Source organism: Leuciscus leuciscus (genome assembly GCF_965113295.1).
Source record: "Leuciscus leuciscus genome assembly, chromosome: 14".
Classification (NCBI taxonomy): domain Eukaryota; kingdom Metazoa; phylum Chordata; class Actinopteri; order Cypriniformes; family Leuciscidae; genus Leuciscus; species Leuciscus leuciscus.
This window is the reverse complement of record NC_138738.1, coordinates 8,163,274-8,186,092: the sequence shown is the minus strand read 5'-3', so window position 1 is coordinate 8,186,092 and position 22,819 is coordinate 8,163,274. Positions and strand designations below refer to the sequence as shown.

General features: G+C 37.0%; 1 protein-coding gene across 1 annotated transcript in view; it reads right to left on the bottom strand.

Moving 5' to 3' along the window:
* Positions 1–22,819, bottom strand: part of ca16b (carbonic anhydrase XVI b) — a 92,764-nt gene that overhangs the window by 54,888 nt on the left and 15,057 nt on the right. Inside the window, exon 2 of the mRNA XM_082190155.1 lies at positions 16,344–16,430. Coding sequence (XP_082046281.1) covers positions 16,344–16,430 — 87 coding nt within the window. The remainder of the gene's footprint in view (positions 1–16,343; positions 16,431–22,819) is intronic.

Here is a 22,819-nt window from a genome sequence, read left to right as displayed (position 1 = left end):
CTGAATAGCATCAAAATAGCATCTGAACGCGGCACTAAAAACGCGTCACTGACTTTTTCCTGGTTTTTCCTGGTCAGTGGTGGAATTGTTTTCTAAACCTGCAAAATAGCACCAGGGAATGTTTGCGCCGGAACACGCCTCCTCTTTTCGCTGAACCGCCCCCGGGAGCGCAAGTTCATTCCTTAAAGGGGGGGTGAAATGCTATTTCATGCATACTGAGTTTTTTACACTGTTAAAGAGTTGGATTCCCATGCTAAACATGGACAAAGTTTAAAAAATTAAATTGTACGTTTGATGGAGTATTTCTGTGCCAAAAATTCTCCTTCCGGTTTGTCACAAGTTTCCGAAAGTTTTTTTCGAGTATGGGCGTGTGCGACGTCAGATGGGGCGGAATTTCCTTATACGGGTCCTAAGGGCACTTCTCCCGGAAGGGCGCGCACGCACCCGTAGACCAGAGCGAGAGAGCGAAAGCAGTACCCCCATCAAAGCGCTGTGCTCAGCTTTAGGGAAGTCATCAATGGAGTTGTGCAAGTGTTCTTGGTTGTTCCCTGCATTTCGACGATGATTGTTTTATAAACAAGGCCCAGTTCGACGCCGGATTTGCAGATCGTCTAATGCTTAAGGATAGAGCAGTCCCAACGATAAAGGTTCACGGTCGTGCGTTGGAACCGCAGGCGGTGAGTAAAACTGCTTCAAATGTCTGTGTGTTGTTAGCTATTGGCGCGTAAGTACAGCTAGTAAACAACATGATCACGTATAGTTAATGTATCTATGGAGCATGCGATGTATGGTGTGTGTGTGATTCGCGCTCGTGATTCTTTAGCTCCGCCCACACGGCACGCCTCCAGCCGCTAATTTTTTTCCGGAAAGACTCGGTACAGCCTATCTTTCTTTTATAAATATAATAAAACTAAAGACTTTTTGGAGATATGAGGGATGCAATACTACTATATAGGTACTCAAGATTAACATGAGATTGACTGAAACTGAGTGTTTCACCCCCCCTTTAATTTACCGACGTGCATCTGTGGAGGGAAAAGTCCGCTGTGCGTCGGGTGCAAAATAGGAATGATACATGCGTCGGTGTACAAAGTCAATTACACTGGGTGCAAGATAGGGCCCCTTAAGTCTCCCCAAATTACTCTTAATAGCTGTTAGATAAAATAAAACATCCTCTCAAAAATAAATGCCATTAACGGCATGAATTGCACTTTTAATACCATTCTATTTCTATTCAAAGAATCCTGAAAAATGCGTCATGGTTTCCCCAAAAATATTTTTCAACATTGACGATAATAAGAAATGTTTCTTTGATCACCAAATCAGCATTCTAGAATGATTTCTGAAGGATCAGACTGAAGACTGCAGTAATCATGCTGATAATTCAGCTTTGACTTCACAGGAATAAATTCAGTTTTAAAATAATATTTACTGTTTTACAGTATTTTTGAAAATATAAATGCAGCCTCTCTGTGAGCATAAACGACTTCTTTCAAAAACATTAAACCGCCCCCAAACTTAAGCGTACTATATATTTATACATAATGGGTCTAAAATCTTCCTTTATATCAAGAATGGCATGTTCTGGAACACTGATCTTTGAATCATTCTTCTAAAGCATCTCGGCTGCGTTCCACTTGCGTGGTGAAACGGACCAAGTAAGGAAATGATAAATCAAATGTCTATTTGTGTCTAATTAGCTGGCGAGTGGCGTTCCAGACAAAACAAGGTTCGCCTCCGGTATTATCAACTTCCATTCCAAAGTAAAAAAAGTAATTTCCTGTTCTGAGTAGTTATACGGAGAGTTCAAGTGAACTGGATGTTGTTCCACACCCTGTGAAACTTTATATAGGAGACTGAAAAAAAGAAACTTTGGGTTTTTGGGCCAAGATGTTTAATGGTTTGGAACATTCCGTTTTAATTTCATTTACTTTTCTGTTCTGATTTCACAATTCCCAAGAGCTTAACAGTATTCTATAAATCTTGCGCAAATTTTCACGTCACATGCATTTTACACAAAGCATACTTGTTTACACCAAAAAGAATAAAAAAGTATTTGGAAGTAAACAGGAGCAGTGAGTTTTTAGGGCGTCAATAATAAAATTATATTCTTGTGTGTTCTTCAATTATTCCGGCGAGCATGAATTATGAATAGCTGAGGATATGGCTGTAGCCGCATGCGCTGTGAGAACGATTCACACGGAAGAAACAACAACTACAACAAGAAACTTAACTATGAATTAAAATTAAAAGGTCAATAATTATCTGGTATTTTCTGGTAGATAACTATCTAGCATGTAGCTGCATGTTTTACAGTCCACCCACCAATGTGTTCATTTCCTCTCCTCCTGGTCAGACGGAGAGATATGATCACTTCCATTGTATGCAGAGGCGATGTTATGGGTGGGGAGGAAAGCTTCACCAAACAAACCCCTCCTCAGACAAGGACACAGTTACAAAACCCTCTGTTGCCACAAAGGGTAACCTTATATTCCTCTTAGCCTGCCAGGCTGCACGTAACTGCCTAAATTCAAATGCTAATATGAGCTTTTTTGTTTTGTTTTGAAGAGGATTTTTTTCCTGCGAAAACAAAACAAAACAGTAAATTCAGACCAGTTCCAGAAGAGATCTCAACAAATGACTCAAACTTTGCTCAGATTTGACAGAACTTCCAGACAGATATCACTGGAAGAGGTGTCCTAAGAAATCCACTTGTCCCTGTGATAGTCCCGGGTTCTGTAAATAACCAAAAACAGTCAAGGTGCTGGCCTGAACTCTTTTATTCACATTTGCTCCGATTGAATAGTGCTTGTATCTATTGCTCTGCTCTCTTAAAGCCACCTTTCAAACATCTCGCGAGTATCAAATTGACTTCTTTTTCATGGCTTATTGCACTTAAAGGGATAGTTCACCCAAAAATGAAAATTAGCCCATGATTTACTCACCCTCAAGCCATCCTAAGTGTATATGACATTCTTCTTTCAGACGAATACAATCGGAGCTTCCAAGCTTTATAATGATATAGTGTAATGATTCAATACAGTGAATGGTCTATCCTCTGCACTTCCGCGTTCGTCATTATGTTGTGCGTCAAGGGTTACTCTTCCACCGTAAATCGATGCGTATGGCCGTCTGTGTATTGCAATTTGTTTATTTGTTCTTATTTTATTATCTATCTATCTATCTATCTATCTATCTATCTATCTATTAGGGCTGTACTGTCCCAGTCGATTAGTCGATTAATTGGTCGATACGTTCTGGTTCGACCAAAATTCTGATTGGTCGATTTTTTGCCGCGTTCATTTCATCAGTTTTGCTGCGTTTATTTCATCAGTTTTGCCGCGCTGAGGCGCGCTCATTTCATCAGGTGGAAAGCACTAACTGCTAATGGGGGTGTTTTCAGAGTACCCTTGTTTCACTTTAACAGTCTGTCTTCAGAACACCCCCCTTGTTTTCACCTTTTTTGGATTAGCCCAACCCAAGAGAGAGCGATAACTAGAAGGTTTGATGCTGAATATTATTTATTTAATTGTGAGAGCGTTTAATAGTCAGTCCTCTTCTAACATGTCAACAACAAAGAAATCGACAGTGTGGCAGCATTTTGTTAAAATTGATAACAGGAAAAAGGTCGAATGCAAAGTTTGCAAGCAACAGTTTTCCACAGCTCGACGACAAACATGACATATCATCTAAAGTGGTAAGCTCACTTGTCTGCGTTAGCTTGCACTGTCTGTTTTGAGTAGGCTATATAAACATATCAGAATTTGCATATTTCAATGTTTTAGTGTGATAACCTAACTTTTTTTTTTTTTTTTGGAGCCTAATGCGCAATTGCGCTGTGCTGTTGGTTGTGTTAGTTTTGAGCCTAGGATGCTTTATTTTTCAGTTATGCACTTTATTTCGTTTCTGCTCTTGATCTGGTTTGTTTAATAAATATTCTTTTTTTATTAAAGTGGACGTGCCTTTTGTGTTTATTAAGAGTAAAAGCTTTAAGTTAATAGTCTATTCGTGTCTCAGCTGCGAAGCTGAGCTCATGTTCAGCCTCGCTCGGTGCGAGGACATGCACGGTGAAATGATAGTGTCTGACAGTTATAACTTATTATAACATATGACAAAAATCGTTGTCTAAATTATGTTGCATATTCCTCAACAGTTCTTGTGATGATATCACTAGTTGACAACATAGTAGGCTACTGTTTTCGGAAATCATAAGCTATGATATTGCGCAGGTGCACGTGATGCAACGCTGTCAGAGCCGACAGACTGGAGTGTCAGACTCATTTCAGTGCAAAATAATTAGGTCAAAAACGATTTAATATACTGCAAATAGCCTACTAGTTTTTTATGTTTATTTATAATTCATTTAGGCGGACAACAAGGCTACCAAGTACTGCGCACAGTGCGCATCTAATTAATTTAACTTTTTTTTTTTCTACCGTCATTTTTAGTCGATTTTAGTCGATTTTTAGTCGAAAATTTCAGGACTTCAGTCGACCAAGATTTTCTTTGGTTGAGTACAGCCCTACTATCTATCTATCTATCGAACATGAAATGGTGGAAATCTTCATTTTGCCTGTATTTTTGTGTGTGTGTGTGTGTGTGTTACATATAATATATACTTGTATTATATAGTGGATATTTGCTAATATAGCAAGAAGAAATCCCAGATTTAAATTTCATCCATTTAATTTATTTTGTGTATATATTATACAGTATCTTCAAAATCACTGCATTAGTTCTGCTACTGCATCATTTCTCCAAACATTCATTCACTTCCCTCCACATAGCCCAGAAGACAAATCCCCTTTTGGATGCTCTATATGCTCCTTTCTCTGAGTAACCAGAGAACATGCGAGATCATTCTAAGCATCTCCTTCTGTTGCGCTATATTGCATTATGTTAAACAGATCCTATCTAATTTGAATTCTTAATAAAACTTGTTTTCCCAGCGAGGACAGGCACTTTGCCACAAAAAGATTTGAGGATGATATAGGAGCTGGATTTCTCACACAAATTGGTTCCCGTCTTAGCGATTTATCATTGCAAATTATGAGGGCTCGTCTTGCATTACCATCTAGGTTGGCCATCTTGACCCATCAATCACAGGAGGTTGCCAGGGACACAGAAAAATTATGCTGGGGAATGTAGAGCTGACTTTTTTTTAGCACCCAACCACAACAGGCTGTCATGGTGCTACATTTTTACATCTTTAAAATGACTAGGAATGACCACTGAAATCCTTAGCTGGCTCATAACCCTGCATTAGGACTAAGAGTACACATTTTTAAGTTATAAATAGAGATGCACCGGTCAACTGGCCAACCTCCAAGTCCAAACCCACATTTGGCAACTATTTTTTTATTGTATTTTTATTTTGGCTGCTCTATTTCTGACTTGCACACAAAATGCATTACAATCACATCCCAAAATGTCACTTGTGTGGAAATATTATGAAGTCTGTAAACAGGACGGTAACACGCAGAGAAAATACTGTACCAGGCACAGCAAGCTCACTGTTCGAGAAGCTTGACATATTGGAAGAAAATTATAAATATTGAATTGGGCGTTGGGGTTTATATGAATGTATCTCTGAAGGGACTCTCTTCAAAAAAGATTCAATGGCATTTTCCTTTCCTCTTACACCGTAATGCCTATTAAAGGAGTGTTTATAAGTGCATCAGTGCTTTGTGTGCTGCGGTAAACAAGGAAATTCTATATCGCTGCTGTTCCATAAGCCCCACCAACTGTCAGAGTGAATTTTAATTTTCATTCAGTCCATCTTTGTTTTATGCAGGTATGTTTAAGAAGCATAATTTCACAAAGCTAAAGTTAGACCATTCTGTTTTTGCTTTAAATCCTGAAATTATACAAATCAAAAACGACTGCTCATGCTACATGTGTGTAGCATCTTTGTTTGGATCATGATTAAAGTACATTCGTTGCCTCTAATTTTAAAATGGCAACATATATTTTTTTGTCTCAAGCCCAGTTTGGCCAGTAAGAGCAAACAAGCAAAAAAAGACAATCGGATTCAGCCATGAAAAATCGTGATTGGTTCATCACTAGTTATGAACTATTATGCAGTTAAATATGGAACTGAAATGACCCAGAATTCACTCTAAAATGTTGAACTGCTCAAGTAAACAAAATACGCAAACTGCACCTGTAATAATAGCATGCTGGGACAACAGTGAGCTGTCAAACACAGATACTCTCTTTTTAGCACAAAGTGGATATTTGCTCAGATATAGCAAGAGGAAAGAGGAGGGAAAGAGATAGACAGGGGGGAGAGAGAGAGGGGGGGGGAGGGAACGAGAGAATACTGGCAGAAGAAAATGAAATCCTGGAAGAATATGAGAGGAAAAATATGAGTAATGATGCGTGCCCGTACCTCCTGGGGGAGACCCTGCAGTGTGGCATATTATCTGTCCCTTTTGAAAAATACATCCACACACACACGCACATTTTAAATAAACCATAATCAAATCTCACCTTGCAAGCTGTACAGTCAGTTCCTAGGCTCTTTCCCTAGCTGAATCCACACCTAGCAGTGCATACTGAGTCTTTTTGGCTCATAAATAAATCTAACTACATTTAAAAACTACCTTTACATATTTATCTGAATTTATAAATGGAATGAAAAGAGTTTAATTATGAAGTAATTTACAAATGCAGCTGCAAAGGTGGGTCACATTATGTTGACAGGCAATTAGCGGTAATGTCTCAGCTATTGAACAGACCTGACAATTAGCACTTTGATATGTCATTTATATAAAGCAACACGTGTTAATGAACCGAGTTCCAAAAAAGATCATATTGCCAGTGCCAGAACTGCAGGCGCATCAGTCACGACAATGTGACTGATGCAACTTTATTTTTTGTCACGTGGGACAGAGTAGAAAATTATAACAGCATATGTCAAGCATGGACAAACTGCGTCAGCAAAAGGGTAAAAGTGTTAGCAATCTCGCACATATACTCTTAGAAAAAAGGTTTAATAGGGTTCTGTATAGAACTCTAGGGTTCTTGACTACATTTTAAAGATGCCAAAAAGGAAAACTAAAGTAAGCAAATATATTTCCTGATCTTGATCTTACCTGCCTTCGCTGCACAACTGAACTAACTGCATTACTGCACTCTCTCTGGTCGTGTCACAAACGGTCTGATTTCTGGGGGAAAGCCTTCAGGTGTTTTTCTGTTATTTTTTCTTTTCCAGTAGACCCCAACTCTTTTAACAGCATTGTTTGGTAATTCTGCAAGAATCTGTCAAATTAAACACATTACAGGCCGACAGTGCAGCCTTTGCAACTGTACTGGCTAGACAAGTCATTCTTATGAAAGTGATGGAAAAGACTCGGTTCGCAATGAGACAAAAGCCCAAACTCTTTTGAAAGTCTGGAGTATTCCTTTTATGGAATATTTTGAGGAAACAAATACATCTTAGTTCCTCACCCCTCCCTTTATTTATTTATTTATTTATCTTCAATGCTTTTATTGTATATATGCTTGCCTGATATTCCTTTTTTTGTATTCCTTTTTAACCTTTAGTGCGATTAATAGCACACTTATTGTAAAATTATACGTACACATAATTTATGTTTAACACGTTCATTTAGTCATCATTTGCTGTGTGTGTGTGTATGTGTATATATATATATATATATATATATATATATATATATATTGTTACCCACTATAACAGTAATGGGGGGTGGATTGGAATCCACTGCTGCTTCACTATTATATACTGGGATCGTACAGAGACATTTACTGCCATCAAGATGACATTTTTCCTGAGACGCAAGACAATGCCAGGCCTCATTCTACACGTGTTACATCAGAGTGGTTTTGTGGACACTCACAGAAGGGATTGAGTGCCTGCCTGCGGTCCAGATCGGTCCTATTGAAAATGTATGGCCTATCATGAAAACTAGAATCAGACATGGACTGTTGAGCAGTCTTGTAACTGCAAAAATGTATATCCTCAATCCCCAAAAGATAAAAAAATTTAATTAAAAGGAAAGGTGATGTAACACAGTAGTAAACATGCCTCGGTCCCAACTTTTTTGCAGTGCTTTGCAGCCATCAAAATCAAAATTGGTTTATATTTACAAAATGCAATTAAAGGGATACTTCAGGATTTAGCATTAAGCTTTGTATTAGTAGAAAACCTGTAGTATTTTCGAATTACCGTGCTTTCCACTCTCATATCCCCCTGAGATGAGAGATTTATGTATTTTTTGTCTGGAAAAAATCCTCCGATGACGCAAAAATCGTCATTTTGCGTCATCGGAGGATTTTCTGGCCAGAGGCTAAAGACTACAGCCAGTAGGAGGGGCTGTCCCACATGTTTTCAACCAGCCCATAGAGGGTGGGATCTCACTCACAGAATGTACACATTGTATCAGCCGTCTTTCTTTGGAAGCTAAGCTAACAGGCTCTTGTTCTGTGGAGAAAGCTGAGTAGTAGGAGAAAGCTGAGTAGTAGGGGTTACCATCCTCTTTTTCCCGGACATGTCCGGCTGTCGAGATTGTCCAAAATGTCCGGGATTCGGCTTTTGGTTTCTGCAGTCGCCATTCATTGTTTACATGCACACCTTTTGTTTCAATCTAACTGAATTCATTCCGATTGGTGAATCTGAATGTAGTGTTTACATGAACGCTAAACAAGTGACCGGTTGATGTGCGTTTTAACATTGCTAAGAAAATTCCCGCTCCTCCGTGAGAGATGCGAGATCGCCGCGTCTCAGTAATGACGCCACCGGCCTCGTCCTGCTCGCCACAGTAAACATAATGAATGGCGACTGTAGAACGCAAAATCCAAATCCCGGACATTTTGGGCGATCTCGAAATACCGGGCAAACTCGTCACGGAGTCTCACTAGTAGCCTAGCCTTCTTGTTTTCAACTGCGCTCTCTAACCGGTAGGCGTGGCTTGGAAGTGGCCTCTTAGGGCAGCGAAGCAAGTGCATTCTGGGAGTTGTTGTCTTTCATCCACATACGCCAAAAATACATTTTCTGGCTTTTCTCAGTCTAGAAAGCTCCAAATTCAAAAATAATTTCACATTTCTTCTACATAAATGACCTATTTTAAATACACATTCATCTTTCCAGAGGTGAAGTATCCCTTTAAGTTGTTCAGTAAAAACATTGAAAATCTTTTCTTTGTACTTTTGCCAGTTAAATAAACGTTTTATTTACAAACTAATAATCGAATTAACAAATCACAGATCCTTGATTTTATTGCATTGTTACAAAATGGGGTTGCACTTTCATGTTTTTCTAGTAATAAAGTATGTTTACAAGCTGAATTGGATTGAGTTAAAACTAAATCCATAAAAAGATCCCATGATCAAAGGTTCTCTATGAATGCCTGACAGAAACCTTCAGGGTTTCTATATAGAACTTGAGAGTAGATGGACTGAATAGTCGCTAAACGTAAAAAAAAAAAAAAAAAAAAAAAATAATTTTTTTTATAGTGGGGATATATAGTAATAATAATAATACAAATTTAACCTCATCTAAACCATAGTTTATGTTGATTTATAGAGCTTATGTGGGTAATGCAAGTTTAGATCCGGCTCAAACCATCAAACATGGAAGGAAAATAAGCACGCTTTTACCTCAACTGTTTCTCCTCGACAGCAGTGAGACTAAATAGTAAAGCAAATGGAGACATTTGCATACGATTCCTGCTTTTCAGATGTTTCTCCTGTGGAAAAAAAGCCTTTATTGTGCCCTCAAAAAAGATATTTTTCAATTTGAACAATTTTCATCAAATTCTTTTATGATCTAATTATATTTGTTGTCAAAGGGATTTCAGGAGAAACATCTGAGAAAAAGCAGACACTAATATCCTCCTCCCCATCACTTCCTGCCCTTTCTATATTATCTCAGTGGAAAAAGGCCAAAATAAAAGCTTAAAAAAAGTACAGTCTCAGAGACTTTTTCTGCACCTTAATGAAAAAAACTCAACAAAAACTTTATATTAAAAGTTTCAAAAAGCTGAAATGTATTACAGTACTGCTATATGGATACTGTCTTAATCCAAGGCCAACACAAAGACACATAACCTGTCGTAGGAGTAAATGCTAGACTCCTGAGCTATGAGAAAAAGTATAAATATATCTAATAAATCTGTTTCTCTCTGTCTGAACTGATTGCAGTTAAAGTTTAAGCAAAATGGTTGAATAAGTATAAGTAGCGTGTCACATTATATAATTACTAGTGCTGTCAATCGATTAAAAAAAATTACTTGATTAATCACAAATTTTTTCTGCTATTAGGTTTTTCTACGACGTTTTTATAGGTTTATATTTTGTTTAAATATTTTATAATGTAATAATTTCACAGTAAATCTCCAAATTAATGTAGAGACAACATAAAGACGGTATATTTTAAATACTTGTTTGATGGCATCTTTTTATGTATGAAAGTCAGTATCACTGATACTAATACAGCTATTAATGTCTGGATAAAAAGGATTTTAAACATTAATTATAGCCATTCAAGATAACAGTGTAATTGAAAGCTATACATTTTTTTTTAACACTTATTAGGCTTCAAAAATATATATAAAAACTTAAAATTGTAGGGCCACATAAACCCATAATAAATGTCATATTTACCTGTGCCCTTCCTATCTGTCTAACATATACAGAACAATATACAGAAATTGAATAAAGTTATCAAACAGTCTGCACTGCATAAATTATAGATTAAATATAGACTAATCCTTATTAAAGCTACAAAAGTTATTTAGTCAAGAGCAGTGAGTAATTTTCTCTGTTCCCTTTGTTCTTTGTTTAACTTTACAGACAGAGCATTATTGGCTGCTGTCCCTTTAAGACCAGCCGCCTCATTCTCTCACAACTCTTTACGTTCATTTAAGACTTTATTTAACTAATTTAAGACTGCTCTTATGTTATGAGGATACTCTACAAAACTGACATTTTGGCATAATTGTGTGTGTTATTGTTCATTCAAGTGCGAAAGAGATCTGTATTCTGGTGCGCTGTCTGTACGCACGATACTGGCGCGCGTCTTCATGTGCGTTGTGTGTGTGTCACATAGACAGGACATTCACAGGCAGCACGTTCTCTTTTGTCTTGTCACACTTGAATGGTTTAAAAGCATTTGCATGAATAAGAGCGGATCATATAATGTAAAGCTAGCCATGAATAAAGGTCAGTATCACTGATACTAATACATTAACGTCTGGATAAAAATGATTTTTTGCCCAATTTTAAACATTAATTATAGCCATTCAACATTACAGTGTAATTGAAACGCAATTACACATAGCCAAAGGATGACAAAAATTAACGGATGTTGCGTTAATTGCGTTAAATATTTTAACGCATTAAACTGGACAAAAATTATTAATTAAATAATTACTCCTACATTTTGGTGCTGCTCGCGATGCTGAATTGATACTTTGCACGTGACGTCAGTTGTACTGGCTGGCGGGCAAGAACGTCATTCTCTAGCACCGAAAACCAGTAAACTAATCAAGGATCTTGCCAGGACGTTGCCAGTTTTAATATACAAAAGTTGGTGTTTTGAGGTGTACACGACATGTCAGATAGTTGTTGTGCGATTGGATGCACTAACCGCGTTAGTTGCCAGATATCACGTGACTGCAAAAGTATCAATATTACACACTGAATATTACATATTACACACTTAGGGCTCTATCTTGCACCCAGCGCAATTGACTTTGTACACCGACGCATGTATCATTCCTATTTTGCACCCGACGCACAGCGGACTTTTCCATCCACAGACGCACGTCGGTATATTAGAGAATGAACTTGCGCTCCCGGGGGCGGTTCAGCGAAAAGAGGAGGCGTGTTCCGGCGCAAACGTTCCCTGATGCTATTTTGCAGTTTCAGAAAACAATTCCGCCACTGACCAGGAAAAACCTAGTCTAAAGTAAGTGGCGCGTTTTTAGTGGCGTGTTCAGATGCTATTTTAAGGGCGCATGCTTGGCCAACTTTTGGATGGTAGAGCTCGAAACTTTAAGTAAACTATAATATATTGCGATGCCAGTATTGCGATTAAACTTTGCCTCATGTAAACACAATACTTAGATTAAACTAATGCGATTATGCTCATAATCATAGTAACCATAATCACATTAAGCTATGTGACGTACGCCGATTTTAATCGAAATAAACAGGCATATAAACACCTTAATCGCATTATTATTACCGCTCTGACCAAAGTATGCATGTGCAAGAACATGACTGCAGCGTAGGGAACCCCAGTTATAGCGGTATTGTTATGTTCATTATGGCTCAGAATATCTAATACGTCCATAGAAATGTGTTTTGCATTTGACGTAAGTGGATCAAAACAGTGGCCAGTAACACACTGTATGTGAGTTCATCATTTGTGCTGTGCATTGGGTTATGTGAAGAATGGCGGTAAAAATAACCACTCTTAAATAGCGAATAATGAGAATCATGAAAATTTAATGTAAACAGGAGCAAAGAGTTTTGCTCGATTTGTTTTGTTGAAAAATCGCATTATTGGTTTACATGTAAACGTCTCATCATGTCATATACGTTAGAGCTTTATATTGAGAATCACCTCCTGGAATGCAGTTCTGGAGCTCAAAGCGAGAAATAAACTTTCTTCATCCCTCACAGAACTGGAGGCTTTTCTACTTTGAAGGATTGAGCAATATTTCACTCAAGATTGTTGGAAGCTGTTCTGAAGGCAAAAGTTGGACCTGCTCTTAATTAGGTTCTTGAGATCAATATATTGTTAGGTGGAGTTCTGTTATTTTATCCACCCTCCGATAAAGTTAGCGGGATCCTTTATAGGTCATTGGCATGCACATAAACAATGCTTATTTGCACATTACATGCCTAAATTGGGAAAATTACCAACAAAGACCGACTTATCCTGTTTCCAAACTGAATAATGTCAAGCTAGAAAATGTGAACTAGAGAATAAAATTAGGCTGACCATCCTTTTGCTAAGCAGAAAGCAATCCATAGCATTTTTTAACACTTATTTTTCATACTTATAGCATTAACTTATTTCACATAAAAGCAAATGTGTCAATCCTCAAATAGATTTTAGATGGGCTTTTTGGGCAATCTGTAATTGTTACAGCAGCTGCCAAGCTTTGATTTGCTTTTGCTATGAAAATGGGTTTAAACGAGGGAAAAGGTAAAGAGGTAAAGCCTGCAGAATACTTCTGGCATAGAAATTCTTTTGAGAGCATGAAAGGTTCGAGTGCATTCTGGCTCGGCTCAAAAGAAGCACAAACACGCAGACTAAAATCACTTACGATGCTTCACAAATTTTAAAAGAACATTAAAGCCTTAGCTAAGAAAAGCTACTGAACTGCTTTCATGGACACAGCCTGTTAGCAGTGCTTGCTGATATTGGTGGGATTGTCCTAAAGATGACTTGAAAGTAAACAGCTCCAATTGAGGAACCGTTAAAGAAGACGACTTATGCTTTTTACATTTTCAACTTTTTTAGTGTGTAATGTTGCTGTTTAAGCATGAAAAAGGTTTGCAAAGTTAAAAACCACAAAGTCACTCCAAAGGGAGTTATTCTCTATATCAGTTTCTGAACTCCCTGAAACGCCTTTATTGTAGACTTGAGTTTTCTTCTAGGAAAAAACACGTCACAATATTCCTTATTAAAACAATTCCAGCAAAATAAAATAAAAATTGCATACGCAAAATAAAAAGGGGAAGAGGCATGGTTGAGTTGACACTGACAGACAGGGAAGAGAGGTGCTGCAACAAATTTAAATATGTGAACAAATAATGTGTTTTTTTAACATTCAAGCATGAAAACCTATTCTAGTAGACTCCAAAAACAAGACTTAAAAGGGGATAACAGGTCCTCAGAAAACATTACAAGGCACAGATTCAGGTCCAGAAGTCTGAGAGTCTGCAGTGTTTTGCTTTCTTTTCTAAATGAATACAGTTCATTTCAAATTATATTATCAGCATAAATATTTGAGAGAAAATCATTAATATGTATATGAGAATGTCTCTGTTTTTTTTTCTCTTTTTGCTTTAATATTTTATATTATATTATTTATTTAACAAAAGAAAAAAATTATAATCCCATTGCATTACAATTTTCAAAATCCTAAAAAATATTCTTTTTTTAATTTTATTTTGAACCCCACATTTTCAATAGGGACTAAGGCTTTTTAATGACACTGTATGTTGATAAAGTAACCACATTTAGTAGTAAAATATAATGGTGTAAATAACAAATCATAATATTGAATGACACCATATTCATAAGGCATGGTATTTACATAATACTGTGTTTCAGAGAATGTCCAAAAAGCATGGTATTACCAAAGTACCATTCACAGCAGTACCATGGTACTTTGTACAGTTTTGTTAGTGCTGTTTAATAGCTCCTCATCAAGTTAAATAAACTTTTTACTGTAAAAACAACACTGGTTGCTGAAGACAGAGATCCATAAAATGAAATATTTTCTTCAGTAACATCTGTAATATGATTTTTGATATGCCTCATAAAACTCCTTTATGAAACACTGGATGCAACCTTTTCGAAAAAAGAAAAAGCTTTGAGCCCCAGATCAGTTCCTAAATTCCACAAAACCACATCAGCTATTGTGATGTCAAAACACCTAGTGACACTGGCATGGGTTTTACTTGACAGTGAATGCACAACACAGTGCTCTGACACGGACAAGCTGCAAAACAATGAAATTGATTCAAAAAAGGAAAAAAAATGACAGTTAAAGTGTCTGGTGAGAAGATAAAACCTTTGTATGAGGGAAAAATGTGCGAAAGACAAGCAAAAATGCACAAACAAGTGCCGCAGACAGATATTGCCTGTGAATTGAATCATAAAGCCTTCATGCTGACTAGCCTCATTAATGCTTTCAGTGAAACTGCCATGGAACCACAGCTATACCTGAGAAACAACAACATCTGTTCAAAACACTCATGGAAACTTGTGCAAGGTCTACAGAAAGTCTAACACTTTAAAGTCTGCTTCACTCGTCGTAAACCAAACCTTGAGGAAAACTGTATTGCTTATAGGTTGCTCTCTCATATCTCAGAACTTATGAGTCTGAGTTCCGATTTAGTCTCAGATGTTTCTCTATAAGGAGGTCTAAAAACGGAAACAAATTAAAGAAGTGTTGACATACTAAATTGATGTGAATGGCAGAACAGATTTGAGTTCGTGTTGAGATCTCTGACTTTTAAAAAACATTAACAGATTTGTGTATCTTGCAAGGTTACCAGCCATTCCAGTCTATTAAAATCCAATTCAATCCCTGAATTTCACATAACAAACATGATAAAAGACATGCAATTTGAATTTGAATGTAAGAATGTAGAATTATTAAATTACATGATAGATAGATATCCATTCACTTTCCACACAAACCAGATTTGGAGATATTAAAGAGATATCATTTGGGTTGTTGTTTTTTTCCTACAGAGAGATATGAAAAGCAACCCACAAAAAAAAAATCTGTATCTCAGAAAACCGTATCCTCTGAAACAGATCATTAGATCACGGAAACGACATTTGGAAAACGCTGCATCGTCTATTAGAGCGGGCACACTGAGGAAGAAAGCCTTGCAGGGCTTATCGCACGACTTCACATGGTAAATACACATATACGGCTGCCAGCAAGCGCCAGAGAAAGGAAAGAGCACCATTTAAAGATCATTCCATGCTAGAGGGCAGCTGAAACTACAGGCATAAATGTTCCTCATCTCTCTGAGCACAGACACAAGTCAGAATGCTGGCAAAGAACAAGCCGGCACTGGTCTGTCAGAGCTGATGAAGCGAACCGTTCAGACGCCCAGAGGAACGAGAGAAATCAGAAATAAAAAGATAAAAGATCAGCTGGAAATACGAGCAGAGAAAAAAGAAAGAGTTTGAAATGAGATCAGAGCAGTTTATGTTCACGACTATTGATCGTATGTCCGCCAGAGGCCATTGATTGATTCATTTTCATAACTCTCAATAAGAGCCCATCAAGAACGGAATAAAAACAATCCAGCAATTGCTCGCAGATTCTGCTGAGTTAGAGGAGATATAGATTATGTAAAAATTCCCTCTCTGAGACAAAGCCTTTCCAATTGATTTCGCCCAGTGGCTCGAGGTGGTCTTTTTCTGCTGTAAAACATGTACAACTAATAGACCAAACCCACCTGCCGCTTTTCAAAGGGAAATATACTCATTAAATTTCCCAATAGGGTTGATTCCCCGCAGACACACAGGCTTATGCTGAGTAAACATTGTTGCTATTGCTTACCGATGCTGCGCACACATTTTCATTGTTTATTGGTCGAAGGAGAGAATGACTCACCTGAATACGCCCAATAGGGTTCCCCAGACGCCCTCCGCTCTCTTCGAGTGGCTGAGCTCCCACGATGCTCTGTTTCCACATGTGAAGCTGTCAAGAGAAAAATCAGATGATGCTATAATGACTTTCCATTGACAATCAATGCATAAACATTATGAATGCTGCAATATTGTCCACCTTATAAAATGCAACTCATTATGCCTATATTTCTCTCAGATGTGTATTCAATGCTGGCTTCCTCCTGAAGTAGAGGAAGAAAATCTTAACCTTCATAGCCTGCTTCACTAGAACTTCTTACACGCTGTGTCTCTTGACAAAGTAATCAAAAGTAATAATACCACTAATAATAACACTCAAAGAGTACTCAGCGGGGCTCCAAACCTGTGAAAAACCTGGCACTTCGCTCGTCTTATTAGAAACTCTCACATCAGCTAAAGTTCTGGTCGGCATAATTACTAAAGAACGGCATGATTTGTAATTCTGAATAAGTACATTTTTTACATTTACATTTATTCATTTAGCTGACGCTTATATCCGAAGCGACTTACAATTGCTATGTCAGAGGTCGCACGCCTCTGGAGCAACTAGGGGTTAAGTGTCTTGCTCAGGGACACATTGGTGTCTCACAGTGGATTCGAACCCGGGTCTCTCACACCAAAGGCATGTGTCTTATCCATTGCGCCATCACCACCCCAATGGTAAGTAGTAGTAGGAGGTAATGCTTAACAAGCAGAACGTTTATTTTTGATTATCAGGCTTTTTTTTACTTGTCGAGTGAAACTTCATGAATTGAATGACTAAGAAATGGAACCAACAGAATGAGAGTTAGAACTGGGATGCATTTGTGCTTATGCTCTGCAGTCCTTTGGAAAAGTACAATTTGTCTGTTTTTTTTACTGAAATTGTGTTCTCCAGTGGTCTGAAAAAATACCTGGACACTTAATTCACACTTGAAATCACATTAACTACACTGTAAAAAAATTCTAACCTCTCCAAGTCAAAATGTTCTAGTGACTGGTCACATCTAAATTTTTAAATTGGCCCAAGTGCAATTCTTGTTGCAATAGTCTGTTAACATTGGCTCAATGAGAAATAATACGTCAGACTAATTGAAAAATTTAGATGTTATCAGTCACTAGAAATTTTTGACTTGGGGATGTCTTTTTTTTTTTTCAGTGTATGTAACATTTGGCAAGCAGAAAGTGCTCAAATACGTTTGGTCTTACCTTTTAACAGTGTATACTTCCATTCAAAAGTTTGGGGTCAGTAAGTTTAATTAATACTAAATTAATGCATTTATTCAGCAAGGGTGCATTAAATTGATCAAGAGTTACAGTAAAGACTTTTACTTTTATATATATATAAATAAATAATAGTATGTATATAAATATATAAACTGTTTTCAACATTGATAATAATAAAACGTTTCTTGAGCACCAAATTTCAATGATTTCAGGATCATGTGACACTATTGTGTGTCATATTAATTTTTGTGACACAAAAATGTGACACTAAAGACTGTAATGGGAATAAAAAATTATATATTATTAATATATAATAATATATTCATATAGAAAACTTTTTTTAGATTGTAATAATATTTCACAATATTACTGTTTGCCTTTCAAAATTATTAAAAAAGTACTACCAACCCCAAACTTTTGAAAAGATGTGTTTAAAAAAATTATTTTGTGAAATGATTTGCTTGAAAAATATGCTTATACAATCATTCTTTAAAAGTTAATTGACACTTTTATATGTTTATATTTTTGTTATAAAATGCAATTAAATTAAACTTAATTGTTACCATTATTCATGCATTCATAAATACTAAATATGGGCTGCTGTACAGGATATGAGATTTTTAATATTCGAAAGCACTGAAGTTTAAAAATGTAAAAAGCACAGCATTTTATAACGTTTGGTCACTGTTGTTATTAAGAATATTTCTGCATTTACATATTCATTTATGCAGGACTTTCATCCAAAACTAAGCTGTTAGGTCATAATGACCAATATTTGCAAAGACAATCTATAAGCATTCATTATCAGCATTCTAATTTTCATCATCAGTGACAGCTTTTCATCTTTTGGGGCAAATATATACAAGTTACACATCTTGCTCCAGGTTGTCATTCAGATTTTGTTGCTTTCAAAATAGATCCGCAATATTAACTCATATTTATTCATTTAATTATTAATCACCCTAATATTGGAGATCAATGTACTGCTTAAAGATGAATGATTTTATAGCAAACTTGAACAACTTTCCTTGCAGTATTTTGAACAAACCATTCATCCATCTGTGCCAACATCCCAACTAAAGGCCATGCTCTACAGAGCTCTTTATATGGTTGACTAGTGCACCTTTATTCTGTTCCCAGCTCCTGAGCTCTGTGGCTGCTTCAAAGTGATTATTGGGCTCTTTGTGGCTTCTTTCATAAGTCTCCATCTGCATGCAGGGTTTTGAGGGACAGTCTTTTCACAGCAGCAGTAGCTGACTTTCTGATAACTGAACAAAAAGTGCTCTCTGGGGCATCTAATCCACATGGAGATTGATGGAGATTTTCTTTTCTCATATATGCCTTTGTTTATCTGGAACTTTTCCTCAATAGTCTTTCGTCTTCATTTTCACAGCTGTCTTACAAATTCACACCCCGAGTAATGATTGCTTAACTGTGGGTGTCTGTCTAAAACGCAGTCATTTTAATGATAAACGGGTTGTTGGGGCTATTCTTTTTCACTCAAGAATCAGCTATAACAAAAGAACTGAAAAGTTACAAACAGCGTATTTGTTAATAATTGTAAATAACAACATAACTGTACACACACACACACACACACACACACACACACACACACACACACACACACACACACACACACACACACACACACATATATATATATGAACAATCATATACTGTCTTTGGTGACACATGATACTTTAGAAATTATTCTAAAATGCTGATTTGGTGCTCAGGAAATATTACTTATTACTGTCAATGTTTAAAACAGTTGTGCTGCTAAATATTTTTGTGGATTAAAAATGCTATTAAAAATGTCAGTATAATTAAGATCATGTAATTAAGGATCATGTGACACTGAAAACTGGAGTAATGGGTGAGAGAGAGAGAGAAAATGCCTTTAACAGTGCACTATGGGCCTTGTCCATGGAATCCTGTGCAGAGATCAGATTCCAAAAGATTAATTCGATTAGATTATGGAAATAAGGACAATGAACTGTACCTTACTGTAAAGAATTAAATGAAATATATACGCATTTCCACTTCTTCTGATGAAACATGTTGGAGAGGTGGGCAGAGTTCACTGTACCAGGAACTGCTGAGGATGATGGGATGGAATCAGAAGTATTGAAGTGTACACCTCCTGGTGTGCATCACAAAGATAGATTCTGGGGCTTATAGGATAGGACGACTTCTTCTAGACATTAATATTTCAAGCAGCAGTACCCTAAAAGTATACGTTTCTGTTTCTGGTATACCCCACTATCCTCCCTTTGGCTTTGCAAAGACACTGCTTATCTTAATCTGTGTGTTTCAAAACCTCCTGGTGAGAGACCCCTATGTCTCTTCAAGACAATTAAAGAAACTCTGAACTATAAAGAGCTTCTTTTCCTGCTTTATTCAACCATATGGCAGATCATATGTCAGGAAGTGACTATATTAGTGCATTTATAAGTGCATCTGGTAATGGTCTCTGAAGAAAAAGAAATAAATGTGAACCTAAAAATGCATTATAGATGTAGAGTTACTGTCTTAAGGAGATATTTATACCTCACTTGATAATTTTTTTTTTTTATAATTTAGTTGATGTAATCTAATATAGTCAAATTTGCTTAGTCAAGTTTACTTGGAATTAATTCAACAATATTATAAATAAATAAACATTATTTTTGACTTGAATAAAACAAGTTATTTTAGATTTATAAAATGAAGCTTGTACTTAAAGGACAAGTTCGGTATTTTACACTTAAATCCCTGTTTACAGATCGTATCTGATGAAATAGAACGGTTAAGATTAAAATTTGGACACATGCTGCTGTCCCGAGAATTTTAGGTTTATTTCGCTTCCCCCACCCCCACCCCCACAATGGTTGTCTATGTGCACTGGAAGATTCCGTCCTAAAAACACATTAAACTTTCGTTTACAAAGACGTGAAACTCACCGAGTGGTCAGGGGGTGTTCACTGATATGTTCCCTCAAAAATCGCTGAAAAAGATGCATTCCAACAGGTTTTATCGTAGTTTTTGTCCAGCTCCATTGACTTAATAGGCCGTGCTGTGAGACCGCAGCACCTTTACGGTATTACTCCGCCGCTTCTTCTTCTGCTTCTTCTGTGTATTCAATGAAATGCCTGTGGTTTGCTTGCAATTGGCAAAGGTGCATTATCGCCACCAACTGGGCTGGAGTGTCTATTATTCAAGCTCTCAACGGAAGAATCACGGGTGTGACGCGTTTGGCAAAATAGGTCCACAAAAGCGAAATAAACCTAAAATTCTCGGGACAGCAGCATGTGTCCAAATTTTAATCTTAACCGTTCTATTTCATCAGATACAATCTGTAAACAGGGCTTTAAGTGTAAAATACCGAACTTGTCCTTTAAGCTGTGCTGCCCACTTCATCTAGCAAACTGTGCATCATTTTTTTCACATTACCATATATTTAGCTTAAAAACATTTATTATCACGATTCACAATCATTAAAAACAATCTTTATTTGGCTGCCTGTGATTGAAACGTGACAACTTTTTTTGTATATATAAAAGAAAATGTTAAGTGGCAGGTGAAATAAAGTTTGTGTCAATTCCTCCAGGACTAACAATACAAACCATCCATTTTGGTGAATTCCCAATCTAATTTGGCTAAAGATTCGACATGAAATATTAAATGACGCATTTTACGAAAACGGTAGCAGTAAGCGTGTCGATGGCTCAACTAATAGACACAGTTCCCTGCAGGAAATACTATTTAAAATACTATGAATATTACAAATAATATTATAAAATGTTGAAAACTAAAACCTTCAGAAGTCATTCTGTTATGCTGATTTGGTGCTTAAGAAATGTTTCTTATTTTCAATGTTGAAAACAGTTTTTATTTTTTTACATTATAAAACTGCTTCATATTTTTGTGGAAACTGATACATTTTTTAAGGATTCTGAATAGAACGTTTAGAAGAACAGCATTTTTTTTTTTTTTTTGCTTAAATATATTTTACTGAATAAAAGCATTCATTTCTTCATAAATTCTTTTCAGATCTCAGAACTGAAGTGCAATTCCTCATTTTATCTCACTTCAAAGTGTCTTAAAGTGACTGGGTCTCTGGGGCGAAGACACCCTGGTGCTGCTACTCTTGCATAAACAGATTTTCCAATCCTTCGCTCTGCTCTTGCCCTCACTTGCATCATTACTTTGGAGATTAATTAGTGGCTGCACTAAGTCGATTCCCTCCATTGCAGCAATTACGTCCACTCTTATTGGTTAGTGAGCAATTAGAGCTGCTCTCATTGGTTAGCGACCTGTCTGGGTCTGTTTATTGTTTAATCCCTGATGGACAGCAACAGACTACGTAGAGCGTTGTACTGGCATGGCAGACAATTAGCATGTGTGAAAGCTATCAGAAAGCATTCAAAGGTTATGAATAGGGAACACTAACCTGTAATGATTTTCTCATCGCTCGTTACAAAGGGTAAACATTAGGTTCCGACCTAAAATAATGGACTCGATACCTTAGTGCGAACGCAAGGCTTGTTTGAAGTCTTTTCCCATGGGCCTTTAAAACAGTAGCTACCAGCCGGCAGGCGCCACCTCAGCAAACCAGTCCTCTGAGGGAACATGTTTGCATGTCTGCCGTTTGACGCGGTAAGGAGATCGCAAATAAAGTGGATGAAAGATGGCTTGCTAAAGGTGAGCTGTGTGTGTGTGTGTGCCTGTGGTGGGCTTGTTGTTATGAGGCAGGAGGGATACAAGAGACAGGCAATATGTGCACTGGCAGATTGGGATGCCAGGTGCATTTATGCAGTTCAGTGCCGCTAAACATGACATTAAAGAGGAACTGCTCCCTCTGAACTCACAAACATCAACATAACGGGTAACCCGGGCAACCTACACATGGGTGAAAGCAAACACGCAAGGACACGCAGGTGTTAGCAGATGTGAGATGTCCTCTTACACACAACTGTTACATCTACTATGTTTAACTATACAATATCGTTTTTTACCGATGACATAACATGCCTAACTATAATTTTTTTTACATTTTATGAAGAAAATGTGAGAGGTGTTTGCCCATGAAAAACATTGCATGTTTCTATAGTTGCTAAGGTGTTGTTGGGCGGCACATTAGACACTCTCATGGTTATTTTGCTAAGATTTCAATTATATAATATTTGGCTATACCATCCGACATTTTTTGGGTGGTAGGTGGAAGTCAAAAAATAATAATTTCAACACTTT